Source organism: Mesoplodon bidens, assembly GCF_964165515.1.
Source record: "Mesoplodon bidens genome assembly, chromosome: 2".
Classification (NCBI taxonomy): domain Eukaryota; kingdom Metazoa; phylum Chordata; class Mammalia; order Artiodactyla; family Ziphiidae; genus Mesoplodon; species Mesoplodon bidens.
In genome coordinates this window covers 160695080-160704875 of record NC_138177.1, presented here as the reverse complement: position 1 = coordinate 160704875, position 9796 = coordinate 160695080, and the positions used below count along the sequence as shown (strand labels likewise).

Here is a 9796-nt window from a genome sequence, read left to right as displayed (position 1 = left end):
AAGCTAAGGCCTCGGAGACATTTCAGCTTGGTCCTGCAGGCCCGCTCCTGGGGCTCCTGTCCTGGACAAGGACAAAGCCACAGAGCAGGGCAACTAGAGGCTCTGCTGCTTCAAAGCCAAGGCCTAGAGGTGGATTCCAATGGCAAAAACCGAAGGTGGGCTTGTTCAACATCCATTCTAACTTTCTTCTATTGTGCCTTTTTGTACGGATGAGGCTGGAAAGAAGAAAAGTACATTTCCCAGACTCCCTTGCAGCCCAGGTTCTGGATCTGACTTAAGTTTCCCCACACAGAATCCCTCGTAGACATTTGTTTTTTTGTGTTTTTTTTTGCGGAGCACAGGCTCCGGACGCGCAGGCTAAGCGGCCATGGCTCACAGGTCCAGCCGCTCCGCGGCATGTGGGATCTTCCCGGACCGGGGCACGAACCCGTGTCTCCTGCATCAGCAGGCGGACTCTTAACCACTGCGCCACCAGGGAGCCCCCCCCCCCCGCCGTAGACATTTGGATCTGGAAATTGAATTGAATGGGAGGCGGCCGCCCTCAGGACAGCCACTGACTGGTGCGGACAGTAGCAGAGTCAGCGCAGTTCTGCAGCCAGCGGCTTCTTGATGCAGGGGCTTCCTGCAGATGGGAGCAGTGTTCCTGGTCACAACAGACATGATGAATTTGGCGGCTGGGAGCTGTTCCTGGAAATTCAGCAGAGTCTGCTCCTCCAGCCCTTCCAATGATTTTACAAAGCCACTAGGGACCTGGTAATAAATCCTTGTCTAAAGCTAAAGCAGCTCTTGTTTTCTGCAACAGGATCCCAACTGAGACAGATGCCAAGATTGATGAGGGGGGCCCAGCTGACACCCACCCCAGTGCTCAGAGCCTGACTAAAATACTGCTCCCCACAGCCTCGCTACACCCTAGCCTGGTCACAGAGGCCTGGCTGGACCCTTGTTTGGAGCTGCTGGGGACCTCCACCATCCAGTGATGCTTGTCCTACGTCGGGGTGTGCCATTATCTGGCCTTAAGACCTGTGGGCAGGAAGGTGGTGGCACAGTGACTGTAACATGTGGGCTTAACTACTGACAGTCTTCCCTGGCTGGTAAGTTCTGACGTGAGTGCCTTGGGCTCACACAGCCTGTGCCTGTGGCTTCCACAGGCCACAACTGCATTTCTACCTGCAGATAAGTGGGGAAATCATGAAGCTCTTGGTACAGGGATGGAAGGAGTAGGTGGTTCTCAGGCAACCCTGGGACTAGCTACCGCCTGTGTCCACTGTGGGCTGGGATTGAGGCTAAAACGGCCCATCACTAGCTTGATCAGGGGCAAGTCTTAGGCCTGGAAGCATAAGAGGGTTCTGTGTCTCTTTCAGGCAGCCAACTGCTGGCAACAACTGACACATCCTGAGCTTAGGGCATGTGGGCAGGAGGGAGACATAGGGACGCAGTCCCCTGCCCCTGAGAGGAGGGGGATGAGGGTTGGGCAGGGGCTGCCCTGAGGAGAAGCCATGTCACACCCTTGGACCAAAGCTGCATCCCCAGTAAGGTCAGAGCTACAGAACATCAGTGCTGGAAGAGCTTCGGAATCGTGGAGCACAACCTCCATTTTACAGACAGGGAAATGAGGGTAAACAACTGGCCTGAGATCTCAGGTTGGCCCGGCTGGGCTGGAGTCCCGGCCTCCGCTCTCCGGGGCAGGGCTCTCGCTGGTGGCCATGCTCAGGCGTGCGGTCTCCCTCCGCAGCACTAGATGCGGACCGTGTTGATCCGCAGCGGCTGCACGTTCTTGCCATTGGCGTGGCTCTGCCCGGGGCTGAAGTAGGAGCAGAGCTTGCCGGGGAACTTCTCGCGGAAGGTGTACAGCCAAGACATGTCATCGGCGTTATAGAAGATGAGCAGGCCTTGGTCGTAGTCCAGGAAGACGCCCACCTTGTCGAGCTTGTCGCGGACGTTGAGCCGCGTCCAGGGCTCGGTGCAGGCGCTGTACTGGTTGCCGTCGTGCATGACGATGCAGTAGAAGCCGCGGCTAGGCTGGATCTGGATGCTGCCCTTACGGCTCGCGGCTTCGTGTGCCAGCCCGATCACCCACTGGGTCTTCTCCGCCACCACCACCTCCCAGTAGTGGACGCCGCCACTGAAGGCCTCAGAGCCCAGCACCGACACCTCCACATCGAAGCGCTTCGGTGAGTCCTGCAGCGGCTGTGGGTGCAGGTTGCCGTAGGCCACGATGGTGCAGTCGTCGGACAGGATGAGGCGCTGGTGGGCGGTGCCCGGGTCCAGGGTCAGGGCGGCTGGCACTGCCGGGGATGGAGGAGGAAGAGGAGATGAGTGGAGAGAAGGCGGTGGACCCACTCTATGGTGCCTCCCTGAGGACGGGTTCGGGTTGGCCCCCAGGAGGCTGTGTGATGCTGAATACAAGCCTGCCCTCTCTGGGCCTCAGCTTCCTCCTCTGTAAAATGGAAGGGTGACAGCTAAGGTCCTTTCAGATTTTAACCTGGCTGCAGGGGACAGAAGCTATGGCTGCTTGTTCACTGATGGTGTCCTGGGGCAAGGCATACAGTGGGCACTCCACAAAATTTGTTGAATAAATCTGAATAAATAAATCTCTATGTCCTCATAGAGAGGACATGACTTGCCTACAGTCCCATGTCCCACACCCAGAATTGGGTAATTTCAGAGCTGGGAGGGAGCTTAAAGATTATTCGGGGGTTGGATAATCACCCTATGGGGTGCTTTGGAAATTTGTTGGGGTGTTTGTGTTGTCTCAGTAGGTGGGATCCAGGGATGCTAAATGCCCTGTATGAAATGCACAGGGCAGTCCCATGCGCCCACCGATGAGTTTCAGACGCTCCACCAGATATTCATGTGGATGAAAAATCTTCACAATGACCTGAAGCTACAGCTTAACTCCAGTTTACATATAAACGTGAAAATTTTTTTTTTTTCGGTACGCGGGCCTCTCACTGTTGTGGCTTCTCCCGTTGCGGAGCACAGGCTCCGGACGCGCAGGCTCAGCGGCCATGGCTCACGGGCCCAGCCGCTCCGTGGCATGTGGGATCCTCCTGGACCGGGGCATGAACCCGTGTCCCCTGCATCGGCAGGCAGACTCTCAACTGCTGCGCCACCAGGGAAGCCCATGAAATAATTTTTGTACAGTTTTAATATATACTGAATGTTTTGAAATGCAATTACCATATAAACTGGGGGAAGACTGAATTTGTTTTGTCTGGAATGTCACTGAGAATTGTTCACTTTTTTGGAAATACATCTCTAAGAAGAACACCATTGACCAGTAAAACCTACCTATTTAAGACTGCATTTGAGGCAGAATGATGTTTTAGCTATGGTGTGAGCACCTGACTCGTTCATTATGTTTTCTAGGGTGGTTGTGAGTGAGCATCTACATATTGACATATACAATATTTTATTATAAATAATTTCCTTCTATTTTTCCTTTATATCATAGAGTATATACACACATATACATATATATGTATATGTGTATATATACTTGAAATTGTGAAAAGGCCATACTATCTTTGAGACATTACAAATTATTTGTTATAAAAAGTAGATGATGGGTCTGAAAAAGTTGAAAACCACTGATTCTAGGCCAACTCTCCCATTTGACAGATGGGGAAACTGAGACCCAGAGAGGAGATGTGACTAGTCTCAGACCACCAGGCAAACACTGGCAGAGCCAGGTCTAATCAAGACCATGTGCAATCCAGCTCTAGCCCTCTCTTCCTGCCTACCTCTCACTCAACACCCGCGACCCCACTCAGGCCCAGAGCCTTCGCCCAGACTGTTCCCTCCACCACCTCATCTCTGCTTGTTGTAATCACACCCCATGAGGCTCAGTTCCAGGTCCTATCCTCAGGGAAGCCTTCCTGGTTGCCCAGCAGGTATGCTCACTCCTTAATCTGAAATTCCTTAACCTTGTTTGTGCCCCTCTCCTGATACGTGGGGTAGTCTTCTGTGCCCATATCTTACCCCCATGTACACCAGGAGGGCAAGGACTGTGTACTCTCCCTGGTGGGCCCAGTGCCCAGCACACGGCCTGGCATGCGAAATGTTTCCAGAAAGGCTCACCAAATTAAAACTGACCCCACTTGTGTTGGTCTTTGGGCAGGCAGCACAGGCTGGGGCACCCGGCCACACTGGCTTAGCAGGTCTGGCTCTCAAAGTCTCATGAACTCTTGTCAAGGACTCTGTTTACTCCTGCCTCCCTGAGGGAGCTGATGCTCAGCCAGAAGGAGGAACCTAGAATTGGCTCTCATTAGCCTGGATGAGCACTTCCAGGGCAGAGTAAGGCAGAGGGGAGAAAAGGAGAAGGAATCCTGTCACTAGTTCCTTGGAGCAAAGAAAGGACTCCTCCAGCTGGCTCTCTGGTGCTTTCCTTATCTGGCGGAGCGGAGGCAAGATTATACATGGCAGGAGCATCATCACCTCCTATTTGAGCCACGTCTGCTGGCTGCATATACACAGAGAAGTAAAATGCCTCAACGATGGCAGTCATCAATAACAGGGGGTGACAGCCAGTCCCTGAACTGTGCTCCTGTTCACAGTCCACTGACAAAACTGGCCACTGACTTACAGCAAGCTCCTTCCATGAGCTCTGTCAGGAATAAATTTAGTCTTGAGTTTTACACTCTTTTTTCCTGTTCTTAGAAGTCAGAGGGCTGTATGGAAACAATTAGCCCTGTGACTAGAGGGGTCAATGGAAACACAATTTTCTATCCAGGGACATGGAAGAGGGGAGGCATGAGAAGGAGGACACTGAATCAGTGTATGAACGTTTCGCCCTGTCATCTGGTCACAGTGCAGCCTATCAGACCAGAAGGCTCCTGCCATGTGGAATGTGGGTATTCCCACAGTGGGATCCAGAGGTAGGAGGTGGAAGGGATGTAGGAAGTATGTGTGAGGGGGAGCCCGGGAGAGAAGAATCATCTAATCAGACACACATGGGGCCACTCCTACTGACTGTGGAATGTGGGTCATACTCAGGTGTCTATGGCAGAGGAGCAAGAGGGACAAAGCGGGCACATTGCCAAGGTGTGGGCAGCTGTGGTTGAGTGCCCCATGGGAAACTGGGCCTTATGTCTGAGGTGCCCAGGATGATTTGAGGAGACCAGCGACAGGCAGAAACCGAGGTTAGAAGGACCAGTGGGGAGACTAGCACGCAGGCAGGAGGGCTCAGCCCCATACTCTTAAGCCTAAGTAGGGCAACGTGGGCCCTTCCAGTGCCACTAATGAGTGGGGAGGACACCCTAGGAGCCAGGCAAGTGGGCTTTCAGTGGTTCTGAGATTGCGCCTGTAGGACGGAGGAAATCCTCACTGCACTGAGGGCTAACTCCTTGGCGTGGACCCACAGGCTTGAAGCCCAAGGGACTTGCCAGAGAGAGGACCTGCCACTCATTGGGTGTGCTTAGGGGCGGGGTCTGCCATTCATTGGTCAGTTCTGGCAATAGAGGCGGGGCTGGGGGTGGTTGGGACCTGATCCACAGGGGGCAGGGCCCAACAGCCCATAGGGTGAGGCTAGAGGCAGGGCCTGGCATTCTTCTGAGGCAAAGGGTGTGGCTTGATTCTTAGGAGGCTTTTACACCCCAAAGGGTGGGCTGAGGTCCACCTCCTCATAAACAGAGGTCCTGTCTTCGGGCCTCTCTCAAGTCCTCCCAGGGGCTAGGGCTGACAGGAGTAACAGCCTTTAGACCAGAGAGGTACCCAGCTGGGGACATGGCAATACCTTTTCCCCCTCTGAGAAGTCAGTCCCTGTGCGGGGACTGGCAATCCCTCCATCCATCCTTTATTCTCAGGAGAGGTGACAGACTCGTCAGACGCAAAACAAATCCCGTCCCCTGGGGTTCACAATTTTACAGGTCAGAGCTCTTTTCTAGGTCCTGGGACACTTTTATAAAAACAGAAAGCAGGCACTGAGGCAGTCCATCTGGTCTCCAGGTGTGCTCTCCAACCATTTAAGCCTCTCTGAGACCTCAAGGTCAAAAGGCAAGGAGCGTGGACTGCGGGGGGCCCAGGAACTGTCTCCTGGCCACCATCAGCCACATACTGCAGTGGCCCAAGTGGCAGAGAAACCCCAAAGTCCAGCACCATCACTTGGCAGCGAGTGGCTTGTGCCTCTTTGTTCTCAAGGACAATCAGCTCTTTCCTCTGGCCAGGCCTTTAAGAAGTCTGGCCCCTCAGTCCTCCTGCCTACTCAGGCCCTCAGCTGCACAGTACGGGCATTCGAAAAACATTTTCACACCCTCTAGCTCATGGGACCAGTACAGCAGCTCCAGGAGCACAAATTACTCTACCCATTTTTCAGAAGAGGAAACTGAGGCTCCAGGGAGATTTCTCTGAGTTAAGTGGCTTGCTCAAGTTGCCACTATGGGTGGAAGCAGAGCTGGCACTTGAGCTAAGATCTTTCACACCATGTCCTTTCCTTTATGTGGCCCTAGAAAGCCTGTTCAGCAAGACTGAGGAACCATCTGATGATTCATGATAATCATAAGAAACAGGTATCAAGCATTTACTAAGTTCCAGGATTATTATCACAAATAAATAATCTTATTTAATTGTCCTACCTACCCTGGGAGACAAATCACACCTTCCTCATCCCTGTTTTACAGATGAGGAAACAGGCTCAGAGAAGGCAGACATTTGCCCTGCGTCACACAGCTAGGCAGTGAACATGCTGGAACCCAGAATGATTGGATTCAGATAAGCAGGAGGAGGAGAGAGCAGCCCAGGAGAGGGAGGTGGCTGGAGCAAAGGAAGTAGTGTCTGGTGTCCTCTGGACAATGGCCACCTGGCCTGGGTTGGGAGGAAGTTTGTGCCTGGGAGCTGGGGCAATCAGGCCAGGCAGTTGGAGGAGAGTTTCCAATGTCAGCTGAGAGGTGGGGCAGGGGTGTGGGTGGTGGTGGAGAGTGGAGGTTCCAGATCACGGGAGTGACAGGTGCTACATGGAGTTCTCAGGTGACCCAATAGGAAGGCTGAACTGGAAGGGGAGCAGGCAGGAAGCTGCTAGAATCCAGGGCTAGGTCCCTGGGGGCACCTGCCCCTCCCAACTGGACAAAAGAGCCTTGGTTTTGGTAGAGGAGCCAGAGTGACTTCACAGGCCCTACAGACAAAGGAAGGGGCCCAGCTAACCAGGTCACTGTTCTCTGAACCCCCAGGGGCCGCTGTCCTTGGCAGGATGTTCAGGGCACACCCTACTGCTCCCTCAGCCCCTCTCCTACAGGCAGCTTTCCCTGGGGCAGCGGTTCTTAACTGGGGCTGATTTGCCCCATAGGGGACATTGGGCAATGCCTGGAGACGAATTTGGGTGTCACAGTGGGAGGGGGTGTGTGTGGCGTCTAGTTGGGTAGAGACCAGGGATGCTGTTAAACGTCCTACAATGCACGGGACAGCCCCCAAGACAAGGAATTATCCAGCTCCAAATGTCAATAGTGCTGAGGCTGAGAAACCCTGCCCTGGGGCAATCAGCAAATTCCCACATCCATTTGTTCACTTGTGAGGGAGTCAAGAAGGGAACACTAGCACCCTTATAATACAGAGGAGAAAACTGAGCTTCAGAGGGAGGAAGTGACTTGTCCAAGAATGTGCAGCAAGTTCCTTCCTTCAACAAATAATTATTGAGCACATACTTAATGCCAGGCCCTATTCTATTGGGTTGGCCAGAAAGTTCATTCGGGGTTTTCCACATGTAACGGAAAAGCCTGAACGAACTTTTTGGCCAACCCAATAGTAACAGAATTGAGAGCAGGACTCATTCATTTCTTTATTCATTCATCCACAGACATTTACTGTGCTGGCTGCTGGGGATGCATAGTGATGAATCAGACTCAGCCCCTGACCCTTCAGAGCTCACGGTCTAGTATGAGAGACAGCCATGCAGACATTAACAAAACAGTGAGACCAGGAAAGCCCAGGGCTACCTGGAGAAATCCAGGAAGGCTTCCCAGAGGAGGTGTTTATAAACTAAGATGTGAAGGAGAGTAGCAGTTAGTCATCAAAGATTAAGGTTTGTGTCGCGTGTTCTTGGCAAAGGGAATAGCATGTGCAAAAGTGTGGAGGAGAGGGAATATGGCTCGTGTAAAAACTGAAGATGGTTCAGTGTGGCTGAGTGTGATACAGAGGGGAGAATGAGAGAATGGCTGGGCCCAGATCTCATAGGGCCTTGACTGTCAGGTTGAGGTGCCTGGGTTGCCTCTGTGAGCTGTGGCAGCTGAGGTAAATAGAGCTCCTGAGACCATCTGCCTGAGGGGCTTCCCTGGGTCACAGGAGGGGACAGGACCCTTGGAGGGGCTTCTTGCCTCCTTCAGTTATGCTGCTTCACCCATGTGTGGCCCTCACCCTGCTGGGTCCCAGTGTGCAGGTCTCTCCAAGGCTGGGAGCACACAGAGACCCACAACCCCAGGAGGAGAGCCAAGAGCCCCGCCCAGTCGGCTGGGAAGTGGGCCCTTCGCCCAACTACCGCCCCCTTTGTCAATGAGGGCACAGATCCAGATTTAAGGGTTCTAGGAGATGTCCCTTCACTTTTGTGCGATTGGTCATGATGCATCCATCCAATGAGGTCTTCAGTCACCTGGAGGGGAGCCCCATCCCTGTTCAGCATTCACACCCTCAGTGATTGTCCTCAGTCCTTCTCCATCTGTACCTGAAGGCCAATCGTGAACATCCTGGGATCATTCATGCCCCTGCCCTCCCCACCGCCTCCTTTGCCTACACAGTTCCCAATGCCGAGGATTGTCTGAGGCACCTCCAGGCCCCACCCTTTCCTGAGTGGGAAAACCCTCAGTTTTCAGTGCTCAGTTCAAACATCGTCTACTCAGTGTTCCCCTGGCTCCTCCCTCGCCCCATCCAGAGCCTCCTGTTGTCCCTCTGGGCTCCCATGACCCCATGTAAGTCCCTCATCATGGCCCTGGTCCCACTGGACTTTCAGGGTCTGTTGTCCCATCTGTCTCCCCTGATCCTGAAAGTGCCTCGAAGGACTTTCAGTATTTGTAGATCAAAAGAATGAATCCAGATAGGTGGAAAGAACACTGATTGCTGTGTGATCTTGGGAAATCAGTGAGCCTCTTTGAGCCTCAGTCTCCCCAGCAGTCTTCCTGGGTTGGTAGTATGAGGCCAGAGAATGCCTGGTTAGTTTAGTAGGTAAGGGCACAGGCTCTGGGGTCTGACATGTCTGGGTTTAAATCCTGGCTGTACCATTTACAGGTTGTGACCACGACAAGTTCCTAACAGCCCTGTGCCTCAGTTTCCTCATCTAAAAAATGATAATAACAGTGTCTACCTCTTAGGGAGAAGTCTCCTCTATATCCTTGTCTCACCTCTAAAGGACATTGCACCTGACTCAGGAGCACAGAAGTTTCCCTGCTGCCAATACGTTCCACTCTGATGCCCTTGTGGGTTGTGTGATCTCAGGAAGGCGTTGACCTCCCAGTCCCAGGGTCTACTAACTACTAGAAACCCATTTCAGGCTTTCTCCTCTCTCGGCAGATTTCCCATGACCTCCTCTAGCCCATCCTCATCTCAGCGGATGACCTTGCTTCCTGCCTTACTGCGAGAGGTGAAGAGAATTCCCAGGAGCCCCCACCACTGCCCCCTCGGCTTCGGGGGGGCCATTTATTCTACCTTCTCCTGGCTCCCAGCAAAGGCAGAGGCAGGTCCCACTGGCGGTCACCCCGACAACTCTCCCTCCTTCACCCTCAATTCTGCCTTCTCTACTGGATCTTTTCCATGCCCCCCACCCCTCCCATATATGCTGCCATTTCTTCTATCTTAAACAAATAGCCACTGCCACATT

General features: G+C 53.1%; 1 protein-coding gene across 2 annotated transcripts in view; it reads right to left on the bottom strand.

Moving 5' to 3' along the window:
• Positions 1 to 490: 490 nt before the first annotated feature.
• Positions 491 to 9796, bottom strand: part of TRIM62 (tripartite motif containing 62) — a 32677-nt gene continuing 23371 nt past the window's right edge. For both annotated transcript variants that reach the window (XM_081224606.1, XM_081224605.1), the window contains exon 6: positions 491 to 2285. In XM_081224606.1, the coding sequence (XP_081080732.1) occupies positions 1735 to 2285 (551 nt within the window). In that variant the 3' untranslated portion in view covers positions 491 to 1734. The remainder of the gene's footprint in view (positions 2286 to 9796) is intronic.